This window comes from Tripterygium wilfordii, chromosome 15 (assembly GCF_013401445.1).
Source record: "Tripterygium wilfordii isolate XIE 37 chromosome 15, ASM1340144v1, whole genome shotgun sequence".
In the NCBI taxonomy this organism is placed as follows: Eukaryota; Viridiplantae; Streptophyta; class Magnoliopsida; order Celastrales; family Celastraceae; genus Tripterygium; species Tripterygium wilfordii.
In genome coordinates this window covers 7,108,789-7,129,616 of record NC_052246.1, presented here as the reverse complement: position 1 = coordinate 7,129,616, position 20,828 = coordinate 7,108,789, and the positions used below count along the sequence as shown (strand labels likewise).

The 20,828-nt window shown below is 37.5% G+C and overlaps 2 protein-coding genes across 2 annotated transcripts; one reads left to right on the top strand and one right to left on the bottom strand.

Annotated features, from left to right (window-relative positions):
• The first annotated feature begins 685 nt into the window (after positions 1-685).
• LOC120016806 (somatic embryogenesis receptor kinase 2) lies at positions 686-7,411 on the top strand. The gene is made up of 11 exons (XM_038869728.1): positions 686-1,221; positions 1,979-2,111; positions 2,227-2,298; positions 3,076-3,219; positions 3,806-3,877; positions 4,021-4,092; positions 4,171-4,283; positions 4,869-5,000; positions 5,077-5,418; positions 5,594-5,988; positions 6,845-7,411. Exons 1-11 carry the CDS (start codon positions 1,137-1,139, stop codon positions 7,157-7,159), a joined length of 1,875 nt encoding a protein of 624 aa, XP_038725656.1. The 5' UTR covers positions 686-1,136; the 3' UTR covers positions 7,160-7,411.
• Positions 7,412-8,129: 718 nt separating this feature from the next.
• LOC119979832 lies at positions 8,130-20,455 on the bottom strand. Its single transcript, XM_038822459.1, has 3 exons — positions 20,279-20,455; positions 9,071-9,211; positions 8,130-8,999 (listed from the first exon to the last, which is right to left on the bottom strand). The coding sequence occupies exons 1-3, from the start codon at positions 20,453-20,455 to the stop codon at positions 8,391-8,393; spliced, it is 927 nt and encodes a 308-aa protein (XP_038678387.1). The 3' UTR covers positions 8,130-8,390.
• Positions 20,456-20,828: the final 373 nt, after the last annotated feature.

Genomic DNA, 20,828 nt, shown 5'->3' with positions numbered 1-20,828 from the left:
CTATTATTGTACTAATAATTTAGTGCTTTTTCAAAAATATGGGAACCTTGGCAATCACCCATCTTCTAGCCCGCCCTCAAAGAAGCCCATGGATCGCAATGTATTCCATAGACATTTTACTAGAAATATACAAAGTGACTGATCATTATTGTTAATGTGAGATAAATTGCTAAATACTTTGAATTTATTACCAACTAACTTTAACTATTTGGGTGATTTATTATTTATGGTCTACAATTAAAGCCACAGATAATTATAGTTTAATAATGCTTTAGCTTATTAATTTATGTATATTTATATATAATTGGTTAGATTTAATTCTTCTTACAAATAGAGAAAGCAAATGTGGATTTTGGGGCGGGGCCCATGAAAAGTAGGAATATAATCTTTGTGTTTCGGTTATGTGGGGTCCAACGATAATGCTTGGTTATGATGATCATTTTAGGCAAAGAGAGTGTGTTTCGTGTCATCAAAAGTGGAGCATTAAGCTAAAGCATGGATTTTCGACCGAATCGGGACGTGGAAGGGTGGTGGGTCCCACAATTCAGATACAGTTTGACAATTTGACCGAAAACGGGGTTTTGGAAGCTCACGTCGCTTTCCATGTTACTGTTATAGGCAGCGCCAAGGCGTTTTTTGACTGCGCTTCGGGCAGCGCTCAGACTCTTCCCGTTTCGGTTAGCCCCCACACCACTGTCTGTGTGCACGCCGCTAAACAAAAAAGAAAGATAAATAATTTCTCTCTAGCAGCAACAGACTCGAAAAGAAACAAAATTGAGGAAAAAAAAAAGTTTAAGCGAAAAGGAGAGTTTGTTTATCTTACGAGAGTATAATTGCTAAAAGGGATGCAGTGAAAGTGTTTTTTGAAATTTTCTGGGTTTCTTTCATTGCCATTTTTTTTTTTCCTGGGGAACGTAATTTTTGCTTTTGTGTGCGTTCTTTGCGATTGTGAGGAAGGGAGATCGTGGGTTTTGCGACGGTTATTTGTGGGAGTGATTCTGGGTGGTAATGGTGGGTTAGAGGCAAAAAGGTGAGATTTTGGATAAGGGTTTTTTGTGGGTATCTCGGTGATGGTTTCATGGGTTTTGGTGTGTCGTAGTTTGAATCTGAGGAGATTGAGAACTTAAAGGAGCGACATGGAGGGGAAAGTTGGTTCCTTGATGTCTGCGTGGGTGATCCTGCTACTGCATCCATTATGCCTAGTATTGGGTAATATGGAAGGTACTTGGATTTTTCTTTAAAAATCCCTTTTTTGTTGCATTTTTATCTTTTATCTGGTTTCGTGTATATGTTCTTTTGGAATATACAAGTGTTTGATCTCCAGTACGTATCCTTTTGTTGTTTGATGATTTTTAAATTTCAATGTTTTCAAAATTACTAGAGAAATATTGTTGACAAGTTGGGCGTCAATGGGGAAACAAAAGTTTCGAATTTTGCTCCATTGCTTTGCTTAAAATTAGGCAAGTATGTGTCAGGATAATGCTGTGTTAATGATATTTTTTTTTATCTAATGCAACATCTTAGCCATGGGTGTGTTCATTTGTATACGTATTCTAGTAACAGGTTGATGGTGTGGGTTTAGTTGTCATGCCACAGTAATCAAGCATTCTTTGCACCGTCTTTAACTCGAAGTTTAAGCCCTGCTAAAATTTTATGTAAAGGAATCATTTTGAGGCGTCAATACCTATGCATTCCAAGCAACCCCTTCAACCAATAGCATGATTTAGGTAGTAGAATCACCATCAAACTATGAGGATCATAGATTTTTCCCTTGAAGCTTTAGTATATGAAATATTGCTCTGTCTTACATATCACTTTGTGATCATTTCAATAATGGATTTCATAACGTCTGTGGCAGCTTGAAGTCACTGTATAATGCAAAGTGTTTTATTAGGATGTCTTTGATATGCAGTAATAGACTTATGGCTGTCCGTATTGTCAGCTCCTTATTATTATATGTTACTTGCATTTTTGACAGGTGATGCTTTGCATAGTCTGCGGTCCAACTTGAATGACCCTAACAATGTCCTGCAGAGTTGGGATCCTACTCTTGTCAACCCCTGCACATGGTTTCATGTCACGTGCAACAATGATAACAGTGTTATAAGAGTGTAAGATTTTTCTTTTAGATTCTTCTTGAGTCCATTCTCACGAGTACTCTGGAATTTTGTATCAAGTAGTTTAAAAATGATCGCTAGTGATATTTCTTTAAATGCAATTTCTCAGTGACCTAGGGAATGCAGCTTTGTCCGGTCAATTAGTTCCACAGCTTGGCCAGCTTAAGAATTTGCAATACTTGTAAGTCACGCTTTCTTATTTGTTTGCTGTTGTTGACTTGTTGCAATGGAGAGCTTATTTAACGTATTAAAAAGTTTTTCCCGACTACTCTTATTCTTCGAAAATGCATCTTTACTGAAATCTTTGATGTTGTGATAGAAATTTACTTTAGAGAATATAAGGTCCAATGAAACTAGGTATATGCTTGGAATGATAAAAGAAGAAAATTATTGACCTTGTAAATCCTTTTCCTTGTAGTTTGCCCATGCTGTGGAGAAAGAAAATGAGAGTAGTAAAGTAATTAAATTGATAGTACTTTCTTTTCCAGCTCTTCAATGTTCTGGTTCTGTGTAAATTATATCAGACTGTAAAAAGCAAGTTACCTTTGAGAAATTCCTATTCAAGGAGAAAAATTTACACTGTTCACACATTGAACAATTGAACTTATGTTTGTAGTGGACTGTGTAGGAATTGGAAGGTAGGGTGTGCGACTTCTTAGAGGCTCAGGATTAGGTTGTCGTCGTTGTCATCATCATCATCATCCGAGCCTTTATCCCAAAAGTTAGGCTCAGAATTAGGTACTTCGTAGAAATTAGATTTCACTGAGGTTTTTTTTAGTGTTGGTGTATTCTTATTAAACTGGTGCAAGAAATACTTTTTGAGTTTTGGTTTATTCACTTTCATTTTGGGGAATCATCTTTGTTTCTGGAAAGGAATACCGCTGCTATAAGTTTTCCTTTTTCATTTCATTTTGAACCCATTTTTCCCTAAAACATAAATCAAATTTGCTTATGACAGGGAGCTCTACAGTAATAATATTAGTGGACCAATTCCCAGTGATATTGGGAATTTAACTAACTTGGTGAGCTTGGATCTTTACTTAAATAGTTTTACTGGTCCTATACCGGGCTCGTTGGGGAAGCTGTCAAAACTGCGGTTCCTGTGAGTATACTTTGAGCTTACTATTTTAGTATTCGTTTTATGTATCATATCACGACTATTTCATTTTGGTCTCTGTTGTGCAATATTTTGTGGTATGATGTATGTTATTATTATTATTAGTTCAAACTAGATGGCAGAAGTAGATATGTTAGAACCATACATCTCTTGATGTCAGTTTGAATCACATTATTAACAAGAGATTTGTCTGTTTGCAGTTATGGTTGAGACCTTTTTATTGCGTCAGTTTCTGAAGTATTTTTTATGAGATTTTTGGAAATTGTGCTGATTGGGCTTGACAAAATTAAATGATTGATGTGTGCTTCGTGCTTCCTAATTCTAAGCCTTCTATCTTTAGACAGCTTAAGGGGCTGTGCTGGCTCAATATTTTGTAGAGGCATATTGATGCTTACTAACAGGACTGATTTTTCAGTGAAAAACGGCTTATGTTCAAGCATAATATGTCTCTATGATGATGTTTGCATAGGATATTGAATCATTGATTTGAAATAGCGTCTCGAATAGTGTCTCTTGGTTTTGTTCTACTTGTTAACACTTAAAATTTACTGGCATGTTTGTGCAAGGATAGCCGGCTTAATAACAACAGCTTGACGGGTCCCATTCCTATGTCCTTGACTAATATCACAGCACTGCAAGTATTGTGAGTGTTCAAACATGTTCACTCTGTTGTTTTAGACTCTCTCTCTCTCTCTCTCACACGCACACACACACAACCATGAAGTCGCACGAAATGGCTTCTGATGATAACAAAGTTTTAATCATAGATTGTGCTTCATAATGCAGGGATCTGTCTAACAACCGTCTCTCAGGAGTGGTTCCAGATAATGGTTCTTTCTCGCTTTTCACTCCCATCAGGTCTTTGCTACCACTTAGGCTCTTCCTCCTCTTACATGTCTTTGAGGATATGGTGAACAGCTTGTTTTCTATATGCAGTTTTGCTAACAACTTGGATCTATGTGGCCCTGTCACTGGGCGGCCATGCCCTGGATCTCCTCCATTTTCCCCTCCTCCACCATTTGTACCACCACCCCCTATTTCTACACCAGGTATTCTTCTGAGCCTTGTCATCTTGTCTCTTATGGAATATTTTTGCTTTTTCATATATCCGTGTTATGCATAAAAGAAAAGTTACATAGTCTCGTACTCTCTTATAAATCTAAGGGGATGCTTGGCAGTGCACTCTTACTCGGGGGCTTTACTGCTGCCAATTTTCTGGATCTGGTTTGATCCTGTGTTCTTTTAACTTGCTTTTATTTTCTTTCTTCTTAACCTTTTGTTCTGGAAATTAGTATCAGCTAAGCAGCTGGAACCATCGTCTTCCTCCTGCATCTGGGGGAGCAAACACATTTTCACTGTGCATTGAACTGTTTTCCTATAAATTTCATGATCTTCATGAGCTTTATTTTCTCAATTTTGGTATGTAGTTAATCATAATGCTCAATTTTTGAGTCGGAAGTAACTGGCTAGTAAATGGTTATCTTATGCTTGAATATATTCACATCTTATTTTCACCCATTCTTGTGACTATTAATGCAGCAGAGGTTGTCGCAATGTATTTGTGGTGCTTGTAAGTTTTAAGTTGTGAGATGGAAAAGTTTGTTGGGGAATTTTTATAATATGTTAATTTTCAGGAGGGAACAGTGCTACTGGAGCAATTGCTGGAGGAGTTGCTGCGGGTGCAGCTTTACTATTTGCAGCCCCTGCAATAGCATTTGCATGGTGGCGGAGAAGGAAACCTCGAGAGTTTTTCTTTGATGTTCCTGGTCAGTGTTTTAGCTGAAATTTGATAGTAGTTTTGTTTGGTAGTTGGTTTTGAAGGTCATTATCATGTGTCTGCAGCTGAGGAGGATCCTGAAGTTCATCTGGGACAGCTTAAAAGGTTTTCATTGCGAGAATTACAGGTTGCGACCGACACTTTTAGCAATAAAAACATTCTGGGGAGAGGTGGGTTTGGTAAGGTTTACAAAGGACGCCTGGCAGATGGTTCTCTGGTTGCTGTGAAAAGACTCAAAGAAGAACGTACACCTGGCGGTGAGCTCCAATTCCAGACTGAAGTGGAGATGATCAGCATGGCTGTTCATCGAAATCTTCTCCGGTTACGTGGATTCTGCATGACACCGACTGAAAGATTACTTGTTTATCCTTACATGGCTAATGGAAGTGTTGCATCATGTTTGAGAGGTAAAGTTGGTTTACGTGAATCAAATTGTACCTCCGGTTAAGTTATATTGATGCATTTCGTATCCATTCAAATCAACAATTCATTGCTGCTTCACACCGTTGGCTTCATTATAGCATTTAATGTCAGCTTCACATCATGAATTCCCAGTCATAATATTATGGATGCCTTTTGTAGAACGCCCTGCTTCACAGCTTCCTCTTGATTGGCCAACACGGAAACGAATTGCATTGGGATCTGCAAGAGGCCTTTCTTATCTCCATGACCATTGTGATCCGAAGATTATACATCGTGATGTGAAAGCTGCAAACATTTTGTTAGATGAGGAGTTTGAGGCTGTTGTGGGAGACTTTGGGTTGGCTAAGCTAATGGACTACAAGGATACCCATGTCACGACTGCTGTACGTGGTACAATTGGGCATATTGCTCCAGAATACCTGTCTACTGGGAAATCTTCAGAGAAAACTGATGTTTTTGGTTATGGGATCATGCTTCTGGAGCTGATCACTGGGCAAAGAGCCTTTGACCTTGCTAGGCTTGCTAATGATGACGACGTCATGTTACTTGATTGGGTATGCATTATATTTTGTATATATGCCGTGTTCATGATTTAGATTTAGCGTGGTCTCTTGCATTTAATTTTTTCTGCCTACATGATACTACACAATACATCGTTGGAGCCTTCCCTTACTATTAGAATTAGTTTGGCCCCGTAGTATTTGGCTTTTTCTGTTGAGATGGTGTTTTTATTGACCAGCCAGTCAATTCATTTTCCATAGTGAAATCGTGTCTATTTGGTGAAGAGTAGAATATCAACTGGTCCTCTCCCAGTTGATTTCTTCCTGCTAAATTTTACGACAATGAGTATGAGCTAGGAGTCTAAGATTGCTGACCAAGGTGTGAGTGTTAGGAAGATGCAGTTGTAAAGCCTGCTTACTTGTGCTAGAAGTATGTGAACTGTATGAGGGAAAGTATGTGAACTGTACGAGGGAATTAAATATGAACTATTGTAAGAGTGAATGCGATTGAGTTCTTTCCAGCAGCTGATAAAATTTTCTCAAGAAATTACATTTTCATGATGCTAGAAAGGGGAAAATGCGAAGTTCACTAAACCAGGTAAGGGGAAAGCAATTTTTATCCTGCCGACTGCCCAAGTACACTGACACATGGTTTCGCTGAAGTTGGTGGATCTCATAGAATCAGGAGATGTTTAGGAATAATTGAATCAATATCGTCAGCAGAAATCTTGTACTTTTGGGTTGACTGTTAGTTTCTCTTTAATTCTTAATGCCTGTCCACCTTTTGTTTAGCTTATAGTATCTGTTTGGCTTCTGTATTTTCTCTCGTTTAGTTTCGCAGCCTCTTTATTTCTACGTATGTTTATGATTGGAGGCTTGAATGCACTCATATAACCGGCTATCTTCATAGGTCAAAGGACTTTTAAAGGAGAAGAAGTTAGAAATGCTGGTTGACCCTGATCTCCAAAATAATTATGTCGTACCCGAGGTGGAGCAGTTGATCCAGGTTGCACTGCTTTGCACACAAGGCTCTCCAATGGACCGGCCTAAGATGTCAGAAGTGGTGAGGATGCTTGAAGGTGATGGATTGGCTGAGAGGTGGGATGAATGGCAAAAGGTTGAAGTTCTGCGTGAGGAGGTGGAACTGACTGCACATCCCAATTCTGATTGGATCGTAGACTCAACAGAAAATCTGCATGCAGTTGAGTTGTCTGGTCCTAGATGACCCTGGCACAGTTACAAAGTAAGAAGGGAGATATGTACTACTTATTTTTTAATCATAATTTTCTTTTCTTTGGTCCGGTTTCATGACTCTGTCCCAATTAATCTTTTGTGAAGCTCATTCTGTGCATTGTATTCATTACATTTGTGCATATCAGTCTTGTAATTGAGGTGCAAATCTTGTCATCTCCCGTGGCTCGACACAGCCTTCGTACTCTTCTACTGATGTAGTTGTGGCAGTTTAGATTTTTTTTTTACGGAAAGTTTATGTACCCCCATCAGTGCGGTGTTTCTTGAATAGAAGAGGAGGGGGTTGGGCTAGTTGAGAGGGCTACCTATGGTAAAACCCTGTTGTTACATTGGATTGATTTATGTTTCTATCCTCTGATACACAGCTATTAGGACTCGGGATACCTTGCAAAGCAACTTGTGCCTTGATTTATTTACTGGTCAAGTATTTCCACACAACAAATATTGCTTGTCTACTTGCCTGTAATTGCTGTGGTAATAGCGGCTTCAAGTAATTTATTTGTTTTTCTAGTGGTATGTGTGCTTGGCATTGTTGATAACTCCACATGACATTGTACTGATGCCATAGAAAGTCCTGCCACTAACATAGCCTGAAATTGAGATCAAGCAACGTACAACTAGTAACTCATAGCTGATGTGTGGATCGGGTCCATTAGGTATTGAGTATCAGGTTCGAGATACGAGTTTTGTGATGAAAATAGAATCGGATGAGTAGGATGGGTCATCATCCATTCATGTCAATCTTTAGAGTATGTTTGGATTGAGGGATTTGGGGGAAGGGAAGTGAAATGAAGTTTCCTTTAAATTCTCTTGTTTAAATAGTTTATAAAAAATTAAAGTGAATGATTTGAAAGAAATTGGAGAGAAGATTTTATTAAATTTTTATCAAAATTCTCTCCTTTCTCTTCCATTCCTTTACCCCAAATCCTTCAATCCAAACACACTTAAAGTTGGCGAGGAGCAGCCTCATTAACTACCGGAGCATGCTCATTAAAAAAAAGGAATATATCATCAGACAATTTCATTCGGTCAAACGAAGACATATTTGGGAACTTTGATACCTTGTGGTCTTTATGAATATGATAAGAGTCCGGACAATTTAGAACACCATCAGGATTTTCAAGAGTTATGGTGATTGAACCGTGGATCATCTCTAGTAGCTAACGGATCAAGGGTATATTTGCATGAAATGGGTTCTCACGCTGCTACTCTCGTTTCTTTTTCTGTGAGCTCACTAATTCTGAATTTGTAACCTGTGCAAGAATAGTTGCCGAGCGAGCAGCTGCAGCAGCATGTTCAGCAGCAACCTGAGCAGCAGCTAAAACATCTAGTAAATCAACATTCGCCTCATTTTTGGTACTTGAGAGGGAAGGGGGTGAAATATGCTGTTGTGCAGAGAATGATGCAGATGATAATGTAGGGGGAGAAATATATGGCAAAAATTGTTTATCTGCCAAGGCGTCAATGGCAGCACTGGGTATTTCATATTTGCTAGCTCCCAACTCTTCTTTCGTCCATTCCTCAGTTTTTTTTAAGTGCCCGTCCTGTGTCAGATTCTCATGCTCAGAATAGTGTAATGATTCATGATCAGTTTCAGGAAATGGAGCAGCTATTACAGAACCATTTTTTGGTGCTGAGGCATCATTTGTCCTCAACTGTAATGAAACCCTAGGAACTTCAGGAAAATCCAACAGCTCAGAGTCTGAATCAGAATCTGGCTGCTCTGTATGGCCTTCGTCAGTGTTCAGTGTTTCATCATGTTCTTCTGTGGGAAGTGGCAACTTGGACCAACCAACAAACTGCGTTGGGCCATTCTGACATTATGAAAACATATGTTAGGACAGAGAGAGCACGTTAATCACGGTAGGAGAATCATTTTACTTACCAATAAATCTTCATGCCGTTTAAAAAAATTAAGTTCAGCTGGGGCGGGATCCCAATCCAATTGATGCTCCTCCGCAATTTCTTTCAGAAGCTTCAGTTTTGTTTCAGGTGATGGGGCATGAACTGACAACAGTTCTATCAACTGTGTTTCCGATGTGAAAATGTCAATAAGGCAATGTTAGATTCATGCCCTTCTCCATCGCCTCCTATTGGTGTGTTGTTCTCCAGAAGCTTCACAAGCTTCTCTGAAGCACGATTATTCTATTGCCCTAGGTGCTTTTCTTTGGGTTTTTCTCTTGGTCTCATTGTTCATGGGCCAACTTTTCTTTACATATTGTTTTGGGGCTTTCTTTGTTTCTATGGACTTCTTAATTTCTAAGCCCAATTGTATTTCTTTTATACTTTGTTTTTATTTCTTTAATTGTCTTGTCCAAGTCAGTAGCCGTTTCTCTCAAACAGGCTACTGACTTATTTATGGCAATCTTAGCCATATGTACTTTCACTTTTGAACTTTGAATCAAATGAATTCCCTCTCTACAGTGTCTTCTTCTTCCTCCTTTCTTTCCTCTGTAATTGTCTGATACTAATTCTGCAAGTTATCAATTCTAAGTTACGCATAAACATCATTTTATATTATGGTATCGGAGCATATGACTGACCGACACCAAAGTGTGTGTGTGTACTTACCCCAAGTGTAGGGTATCGTCAAGTAATAAACCGATGAGTCCGGTATCGATCCACGAGGAAGCAATGCAAATTTGAAGTGAATGATATGCAAATGACTAGCTAACACTAATAAACACAATGAATTTCAAATAAAAGCAAGTAAAAAAAATGGGCCGAATGACTCGGTAGCATGAGCGATTTTGTAATCAAAGTAAGCACAAATTGGATTTAAAACAATTAATTAAAAACCTAGTCTCTAGTCCGTCCCGGTGGCTACTCGGTTCTCATACTCAAGGTATCATTGCAAACACACACAACCATACACAATGCATTGTGTGATACTATCAATCATGCATATGCAAAGAGAATTAGGATATAAGACTTCAATTCATACATGTAGGCCATCGGGTCTCTTAATCTACGATGAACACAAAGGGATAAGCACCAAATATTATGGATTAATGTTCCCCCTTGGGGCTCGGTTTGGCTAACACCCTAGTTTCACACTCAAAGATCAATTAACCATAACTCTCCCATGCACATTCCTAAATTAACCCAAAACCCCATCATCAATACACATAATTAATAGCTATGCAATGAAAAACTCAATTAATTAAGGAAATCATGCAATGGGTTTAACAATTCTCAATTGAACACATTAGATGCAATCCCTAGACTAGACAATCCAAGAATACAATCAAATATGTCATTCCCATAGATCCAATCACACAACTATCACGAAATTAAAAAAGAGAAATCGAAGCTACGATTCTTTGAGCATACCTTGAGTAATCGAAACCTTGCACCCACCATTCGGGACTAGAAACTAGAGAGGGAACTTAGCCACTCATTATAATGAGAATAAACATCAATTTTATAGATAAAAACCAATGTTTACAATCAAAATCACAAGAACTAAGTAAAACCCTAGAGAGAGAAAGAGAGAGAAAAACAATGGAGGCAAGAAGTTGGAGGAGATGAATTATAAGGAAAAAGACCCAATCTTAGGGTTTTCTCATCTTTTTACAATAGAAAATACCTATCTACCCTTATAAAGTCGTTCCCCATTGGTTACAAGCATGAGTTACCCCAAATGCCCTTAAAATTCTAGTGCAGAAAAATTGCAGTTCCGCGGTGGTGTCCAGACATGTGTCCGGACACTTCATGCGTCCATCAACTTTGAAGCCTCTGTCTCAGTTTGTGAAGAAAGCGTCCGGACGGCACTTGAGGTGTCCGGACACACACTGTCCGGACAGGTGTCCGGACACTTGCTGAATCCCAGCTTCTTCTTTCAGCTCCAAAGGTGCCCAATTCAGTCATTTAAGCCCGATTTCCTGCAAAACCAACGGGAAACATGTATAAGGGTAAAATTACTTTATTTAAACACAAATGCATTACTATAAACACTAGAACCTCCTAATTCGATGGTATTAGGACCTCAAAATAGAGGTCCGATCAATGACTCCTCCTGGAATTCCGCCACCCATCCCACCACCACCTACAATGGAAGCTACGAATTTCATGACCAATGGCTACATAAATGTACCATTCTCAGGTCCATCTTTAACAGGTACTCATTTTTCATATATCGGTTACACTAATCCACTACCATCTAATCTACCACCTATTTATCCATCACCTTTTCTTCCTATGCCTGCAATGCCTTCCTCCATGCCTGCAACTCCTGCAGTTCCCTCCATGTCTGTAATCCCTCCCATTCTTCCTAACCCTGCAACAGCAACAACACCACCAGCCATCATTTCCACCCCGGCACAAACACCAGCACCAAATCCTTTTAGTAATCCATATACTTTTCTTCCTAATGACTTTGCTATTAGCAAACTCATTCCTTTGGAGCTTGATGGCACCAATTATCATATTTGGAGTGCAAATTTTCGAAACTCCTTGGAAATCAGAAACAAAATAGGGTTCATTGATGGAACCTTACATGCAGTGTCGTTAAAGGCGAAAGGCGCACAGCCCTTCAAATGCTCGAGGCGCAAGGCGCACACCTGGGCGCACGCCCGAGCGAAGCTAGGCGCAATATTTTTAAAAAAAATAAAAATATATTATATTGGCTAGATTGCAAACATACATGCAATTTCATTTAGTAGTAAAAGTATCAAGAACCAAAGATGATGAATAAATGGATGTCGATTTGTTCTTAATAATGGAACCAATCGAAGGCTGTAAATTTTGCAGAACGCTTTGAAGCTGTAACAATCGAAGGAGCAGTTCAGTTGTATTATACATGAAAAATAATAAGAAAGAGCAGCAAGGAGAGATGAGACTAAGTAGAGGAGAGAGGAGAGACGACGGAGAGATGCTGCAGCAGAGACCCGCGAGAGACAGCAAAGTCGATCTAGGTGGCAAAGATGTTTGACTACTAGTCTCTTTAAAATAACATCAAAAAACAGAAGTCTCTTTAAAATCCACCTAACCCTTTTGTCTTAGAACTAGAAGTCTCTTTAAAATAACATTAAAAAAATAGATCTTAGAAAATAGAGACCCACGTGGCCCATTTTCTCCTAGATCTAGAAGTCTCTTTAAAATAAAATTTTTAATAATCTTTAAAAAAACCCATGTAAACCTCCCTTTTTCTCCTAAGCGCACGCCCGACTAGCCTTGCGCCTGGTCTGAGGCCTGCGCCTAGGCCACGCCTGGCTGAAGCCAGGCGATTAAGGCTAGGCGAGTCCCTTAGGCTGCGCCTCACCTCGCCCGGGGCGCCTAGGCGTGCGCCCGGCCATCTCTTGACAACACTGCTTACATGTTCCTTCTCCTGAAGATATTAATTTCCAAGTCTGGAAACAAGGAAACAGCTTGATCAAAGCTTGGATCACTAACTGTGTTGCTCCAAGTATCCTCTCCAGCATTTCTATTTCAGACACAGCAGAGGAGTTGTGGTCAGAAATTAAAGGCAGATATTCAGTGGCAAATGAAACTAGGGTTTTTGAAATCTACAGAGAACTAGGAAACATGAAGCAAAAGGGGCTAACAATCACAGAATATTATTCCAAACTCAAAGCTTTGTGGGAAGAACTCCAAGAGTATGAGCAGATTTCAAAATGCAATCATTGTGACACTCACAGGCAGGTTCTAACAAAGAGAGATAAAGAGAAGCTCATGCAATTTTTATTGGGATTAAATGAGGAGTATCGACATGTTAGCAGTCAAATTATATTGATGAAGCCTTTTCCTGATGTAAAGACGGCATTCAATGTGATATTACAAGAAAAATTGAAACAAAAGGTCACCAGCACAGAGAAAGGTGTACCATCTAATGTCATGGCTATGGCTTTCAACAAATTCAACAATACTCAAGCAAGCCAAGGCACAAAGAACAATTACAAGAATTCTCAACCAAATAGAGACACAGACAGAATCAAAAGAGATAATGATGGTTTCAGACCAGCTCAAGCAAACAAAGAGGCACTATTTTGTAGATGTTGCAGAAAAGACAATCATACTATTGAGAAGTGCTACAAGCTTCATGGTAATCCAAACAATCCATCAAAGAGGTTCAAATCAAATAACAACAATAACAATAGGAGCTATTCCGCCAATCAAGTGGAAAGTTCAGGCCAGAACAGTTCTGCTGATTTGAACAATGATCAGTGCCAGCAGCTCATATCTTTTCTTCAAGCAAAAATGGTCAATTCTGACAACTCTACCCAAGAGCATCAATATGTGACCACTGCAGCTGCAGTGGCAGGTAACAATTCTTCCTCTTCTACTAAATTTCCCACTAAATGGATTATTGATAGTGGTGCCACTGATCATGTTGTGTGTGATATACATTTACTTGATACATATCTTACTATCACAAATGCATTTGTGTCACTGCCAAATGGACAGAGACATAATATAACTCACATAGGTACTACTAAACTCACAGAACATATCACTCTCACTCATGTTTTGTGTGTTCCTACTTTCAATTTCAATTTGATTTCTGTTAGCAAATTAACTAGCAATGATAAATATGCAATAGTTTTTAGAAAAAATAGATGTGAATTGCAGGAGATACTCACTATGAAGAATGCTGGGATGGGAATGACTGTTAAGGGATTATATCTGCTGAATCATGATCAAAGAAGGAATTTAGTTTTTGGGAGTTCTGTGAATTCAATCATTAGCTCTAAGATATGGCACATGAGACTTGGACATCCTTCTGGGAATGTGTCCAAGCTCCTGCCCCTAAAGATAAAAGAGGATTCACATGATTGTGTAGATTGTCATTTGGGCAAGATGAAAAGAAAACCTTTTTGTTTAAGTACTACTCATTCTAAGGAATGTTTTGAACTTGTCCACATGGACATTTGGGGTCCTAGCAATGTAATTTCTATTGAAGGTTATAAATATTTCTTAACAATTGTGGATGACTATTCTAGAATGACTTGGATTTTTTTAATGCATTCTAAGGATGAGACAAGAAAATATATTACAGGATTCATCAACTATGTTAAAACTCAGTTTACAAAAAGAATCAAAACAATAAGAACAGATAATGGTAAAGAGTTTCTCATGTATGAATTATTTACCTTAGAAGGCATTATTCATCAGAAAAGTTGTCCTTACACAACCCAGCAAAATGGGGTTGTGGAAAGGAAGCACCAACATTTGTTAAATGTTGCTAGAACTCTCAGATTACAAAGTAATTTGCAAGAAAATTTTTGGGCACATTGTGTCCAAACTGCAACTTTCTTGATCAATAGACTACCAACTAGAGTGTTAGACAATAAAACACCTCATGAAATTTTATATAAGATCCCTATAGATTGTACCATTTTAAGAGTGTTTGGATGTTTTTGCCTAGCTAAAAACAACAAACCTCAAGGATCTAAATTCAATCCTAAAGGTGTCCCTTGTTTATTCTTAGGATATCCAATAGGAACTAAGGGTTATAAGCTACTTAATCTAGAAACACATGAGTTATTTACATCTAGAGATGTTGTTTTTCAAGAACACATTTTTCCCTTCAAACATAATACTGATTTGATAACATCACATGCTCAAAATGATTCAGTGAATACTAGAAACAACATTACAGAAAATGTCAATACAACACGTAAAGAAGTAGATACAAGAACTAGAAAGAAACCTGCACACCTTGCAGATTATGTCTGTGACATTTCTGCCACACAGCATTCATCTTATTTGCCTTTCTTTGCTGCTATATCAAAACACCAAGAACCAAGTAAGTACACAGAGGCTTTAAAAGATGAACAATGGTGTAAAGCTATGAATCTTGAAATGAAAGCTTTGACAGATAATAGGACTTGGACATTAGTTGAATTACCTAAGGATAGGAAAGCAATTGGATGTAAATGGATATATAAAATTAAGTACAATGCAGATGGGAGTATTGAGAGGTACAAGGCTAGACTTGTAGCTCAAGGTTTTAGTCAACATGAGGGATTTGACTACAAGGAGACATTTGCTCCTGTAGTCAAAATAACAACTGTTAGGATATTCTTGGCTTTGGCAGCCATGAATAAATGGATTGTGCATCACTTGATGTACAAAATGCTTTTTTAAATGGTGATTTAAAGGAGGATGTTTATATGAAACTCCCTCCAAGTTTTCCGAACAAAAATAACAAATTAGTTTGCAAACTAAACAAATCTATCTATGGTTTAAAACAAGCTTCTAGACAATGGAATGTAAAATGTAAGCAGGCTTTAATCAATTTCGGTTTTACTCAGAGTAGGGCAGACTATTCTCTATTTTACTATAACAAAAATGGAAACAACATAGTACTCTTATTATATGTGGATGACATGGCCATAGGTAGCAACAACATCAATTTAATTAATGAAGTCAAGACTTATATAGGTTCTTATTTTAAAGTAAAAGACTTAGGTCCTTTAAAATTCTTTTTGGGAATTGAAGTTACTACGACAGATAAAGGTTTATCAATATGCCAAATAAAATATGTTACTGATTTGTTAAATGATGCAGGTCTTTCAGAAGCTAAACCCAGCAAGTCCCCCATAGATACCAATGTTAGATTATCTAGTTATCAAGGAAAACCTCTGGAAGACCCTTTCTGTTTTAGAAGGGTAATAGGTAGACTTATGCATCTTACCATTACCAGACCAGATATAAGTTTTACTGTTAACCATTTGAGTCAATTTATGCAAAAGCCAACAGATTTACACATGCAGGCAGCTAACAAAGTCTTAAGGTATGTCAAAGGTACTCTAAATCAAGGTCTTTTTTATCCTTCGACTAACACTCTACAGGTCAAAGGATTTTCTGATTCGAATTGGGCAACATGCCCGGATACTAGAAGGTCTGTTACTGGATATTTCATCAAATTAGGAGATGCCCTCATTTCCTGGAAATCCAAGAAGCAGAAGACTGTTTCAAGGTCCTCTGCAGAAGCAGAGTATAGAGCCCTTGCATCAACAACTAGTGAATTAACATGGATTCATGGTCTTTTCAAAGAACTACGGATTAAAGCAACAACTCCTATGCATTTATTCTGTGATAATCGGGCAGCCATGCACATTGCCACAAATCCTGTTTTCCATGAGAGGACCAAACACATCGAGCTAGATCTCTACTACACCAGAGAGAAGATTGAACAAGGTTTGATTAAGCTTACCCATTTGTCTACGCATGATCAACCAGCGGATTGATCATCTAATCTCCAAGCTGAACATGATCTCCTCCCATGCTCAGCTTGTGGGGGGGTGTTAGATTCATGCCCTTCTCCATCGCCTCCTGTTGGTGTGTTGTTCTCCAGAAGCTTCTCTGAAGCACGATTATTCTATTGCCCTAAGTGCTTTTCTTTGGGTTTTTCTCTTGGTCTCATTGTTCATGGGCCAGCTTTTCTTTACATATTGTTTTGGGGCTTTCTTTGTTTCTATGGACTTCTTAATTTCTAAGCCCAATTGTATTTCTTTTATACTTTGTTTTTATTTCTTTACTTGTCTTGTCCAAGTCAGTAGCCGTTTCTCTCAACGGCGTTGCTATTCTCACTCCCTACTTTTACTTATTTCACCCCTCATGAAATGACATGAAATGACTTTTGTCCCCCTACTCTATTAAATATAATGGAATTTTATGGGCTCAATTGTTGTTGCGAATGTCGAGGCTACTATAGCCTTGTTAACGTGCACCGCATGCGCATATATATCCCGTACACATTACAAGATGCTATCATTGTTTGCTAAAGCATGGAAATAAGCGTCCACTTTTGACAGGTCGCTTTGATGATGTCCCATGGTCCCCTTCATCTTATTCCTTTTAGTGACAAATGTCCACCAATCCCTTGGGATGAAGGGACCCTATGTGGTTAAATTTCGCCACCACCTCGCATAATAGTTAGTAATTTTATTTATTGTCTTGTCATTTTAACTTCTTACATGTTAAAATTCTCTGCAAGACTGCTTGTTCGCCAAACTGATCCAATAAGCATTTTTTCTTCCAAATTTAATGACATTGACATGGCTTTTGAGGTGATCTATGTTAGCATTTTTATCTTGGCAGTGTAGTCCTCTAAAACTTCTCTAAATGATTCAGGGTTCTCTGGCCAAAATTTAAGCTTTTTCGATCTTCTGGGTACACATCAAGGAATAGACGATCGAACCAGTCGAGAGATTGGCCTTCATAGGTTATCATGGTCAGGAGATGGAAACATAAACATCGCATTACAACAAGGGAGGTCATATGCTAAGAGTTCAGGTTAGTCTGACCAACCAACGAGGATGTTATGTGTCAATTTGCCTTTATTTTTTTTTCAAAGCTGTAATAAATTAAAGACCTAAATACTAGAAAACACGAAAAATAATGGATTATAAAAATAAAAAATAAATTCCATTAATTTGTCATTTGTGAATTAAATATATTAAGAACAATTGTGCTTCTGCTTACTGATGTCTCTACATGTCCGTTTAGTATATATATCCGTTTATTATATATATCTTTATCAATGACTATGCATTATTTACTCACTAAGATTTTGTTATTGAAAACCAATTGATCTAAGAATCAGTAATGACAATTTTGCGTAGACTAACAATGGCTTTTGCCTCTGTGGCTTTAGAAACTGGATCTGCCCCATACCTTTCAAAGCAGCCCAGTGCATCAGGTATTGTCTAACTCAAAGTGGGAGAGAATTTTGCTATTTACTCTCTAGCTTGAAGCCTCTAGGAAAACTTCACTAGTTTCATTTCTGTAAAGTCAACCATCTCTCCTATGGATCATCTGAAATTATGGGGTGAAGAACTAAGATTGTCAAGTGGTTCTAGTGGTTCTAGTGATAAGGTAAATATATCAATTTTATTTTTTTAATAATTATTTTGATTAATAGCATATATTAATCTGAATTTGTATTGTTGGCAGGATGATATTGATATAAATGAAATAAAACAAGAAGAAGAACCTGATCTTGTAAACGAAGGTCAAGAAGACATTGAAGTGGATGTTACAAATGATATTGTTTATGAAAGATACTGTTTATGAAAGATACTGTTTATGAATGATATTATTTATGCATGATATTGTTTATGAAATATACTGTTTATGCATGATAATGTTTATGAAAGATAATGTTTATGAAAGATACTGTTTATGATAGATATTGTTTATGCATGATACTGTTTGTGAAAGATACTGTTTATGAATGATATTATTTATGCATGATACTGTTTATGAAATATACTGTTTATGAAAGATATTGTTTATGCATGATAATGTTTATGAAAGATAATGTTTATGAAAGATACTGTTTATGAAAGATACTGTTTATGTATGATACTGTTTATGAAAGATACTGTTTACGCATGATATTGTTTATGAAAGATATTGTTTATGAAAGATACTGTTTACGCATGATACTGTTTATGAAAGATACTGTTTACGCATGATATTGTTCATGAAAGATACTGTTTATGAAAGATACTGTTTATGCATGATATTATTTATGCATGATACTGTTTATGAAACATACTGTTTATGCATGATAATGTTTATGAAAGATAATGTTTATGAAAGATAATGTGTATGTGTACAATTTATCTGCTCTTGAGATGGTTTTACAAAACTACTTCAAAGTCATGAATTATATTAAAGATGTATGGTTGACGCCATATAAGGAGATGTTCATATCTGCCTGGACAGACACGTACATGCATTTCGGCAACCTGACCACTAACAGAGCCGAGAGTCAGCATTCGAAGTTGAAACGATACTTGGGCACACCTCAATCAGACTTGGAGTCAGTAGTGTCATCTGTTCATCAGCTCATCCAAGGTCAGTAGTGTCATCTGTGGCTTTCGGGCTATTGCTGGATTACTTGGTTTTGGAGAGGATGCATGGATAAATGTCCGGCAAAATTTGATTGACGAGTTGAGGACATTTTGGGCAGAGTATGTTGAATTATTTGGTGGTTATGATCAGGCATGTTCCATTTACAACTCACTAAACTTCTGGGAATCAGATAGACCGGCACCACTTCAGAACTGGATGACAATGCCAGACATGGGTCACTTGATTGCTTCAAGATACAATGTCATATTACATCTTCTTAGTTCTGAACAGTGCTTGACATTTTTGCCACAACGATCAATGCCGCCACCGCCGCATGAACACGTTATTATTACTATCGGGTTCGTTAACAATAATCACTTTGTCCAAGTTGCCTTGACAAACGGTTACCTGATGCCTCCCATTATGGTTCAATGGTTTAGATACAGGTACGACTGCGCAGCTGCATGGGTTACGACGTACACAGAACAACTAGAAGCATTTATTAAGTGTAGACATTCTATATTTCCTCCCGAAATCACAGTGTTGTAATTTACATCAATTGTTTGAGTATCGAAATGTTATTTGGTGATTATGATCGGGCATGTTCCATTTATAATTCATTAAACTTTTGGGAGTCAAATAGACCAGAAGTAAAAAATGAAAAAAAATTAAAAATACAAATAAAAAATAAAAATAATAAATCTTAAAATGAAAATGAAAATAATTTTTTGTGTCATTATGTTATTTTCAGCTAATCATGGTAAATTTAGTGTGAATCTTATTTAAACCAACCTAATAATGACGTTGTTTGACCAAAGTTTATATCAAAAAAGAAAAAAGAAAAAAAGTGTCTCGTTTGTCGCACATGTGGTACGATTGTCATTTCATGCAAAACTAAAGTCAAAATTATTAGAGAATACGATTGTCATTTCAAAGTACCTTTTTTTCTTAGAGATGAAGCATCTAATCAATAGGGGGTTTAACTAGTAAAAGTAGGGGTGTGAATAGCAACACCCTTCTCTCAAACATGCTACTGACTTATTTATGGCAATCTTAGCCATATGTACTTTCACTTTTGAACTTTGAATCAAATGAATTCCCTCTCTACAGTGTCTTCTTCTTCCTCCTTTCTTTCCTCTGTAATTGTCTGATACTAATTCTGCAAGTTACCAATTCTAAGTTACGCATAAACATCATTTTATATTAGGCAAGGGAGATAATTAAATTGCTAATGAGATTTTATCAACACAATGATGCACATTATTGAGTCAGAGATTCGTAGAACCTGGCGATTAACACCACAATCAGGCATGAGCTCAGTTGCAGCTGATACAAATTCCTTTCCATATTTGGATGCGAATAGCATTTGAAACTGCAGCAATTCCGTCAGATCGGCACATCTTGTCGCAGCAAAACACAAGCTGGATAGAGGATAGAGGATCAAAGACAACAAAGGTACCATTTGGCAGCTTTGAAACCCTTGTTGAGGAAGGAATCGAACATCGACATGACTGTGAATTCAGATTCACTGCTCAGACAGACAGACAGATCAATCTATTCCTGATTCTGATTATGTACTTTATAAAGCAAATCGGTGTAAACGATTTGATAGATTATTACGTGAATTGTGAGAGTATTCACTACAACAATAATGTCCATTATTGCGCTTATAAAACGTCGTTAATAAGCACAAAGCGTCGTTAAAGTAATTATCGGCGTTTTGAAAAACGTCGAACAAATTGAAAAACGCCGAACAAAGCATCATAAATATTCGTATCATAAATGATAAAGCAATGCTTTAGAAGAAATGTCATAATAATTATATTTAACGGCGC

Coding starts and splice junctions, on each gene's coding strand:
- LOC120016806 (XM_038869728.1), top strand. CDS start 1,137: ATGGAGGGGAAAGTTGGTTCCTTGATGTCTGCGTGGGTGATCCTGCTA. Junction 4,284..4,868: donor ACCCCCTATTTCTACACCAG/GTATTCTTCTGA, acceptor GTTAATTTTCAG/GAGGGAACAGTGCTACTGGA. Junction 5,989..6,844: donor ACGTCATGTTACTTGATTGG/GTATGCATTATA, acceptor CTATCTTCATAG/GTCAAAGGACTTTTAAAGGA.
- LOC119979832 (XM_038822459.1), bottom strand. CDS start 20,455: ATGGTACCTTTGTTGTCTTTGATCCTCTATCCTCTATCCAGCTTGTGT. Junction 9,212..20,278: donor ATTGTGGTGTTAATCGCCAG/GTTCTACGAATC, acceptor TCGGAAACACAG/TTGATAGAACTGTTGTCAGT. Junction 9,000..9,070: donor AACGGCATGAAGATTTATTG/GTAAGTAAAATG, acceptor TCATAATGTCAG/AATGGCCCAACGCAGTTTGT.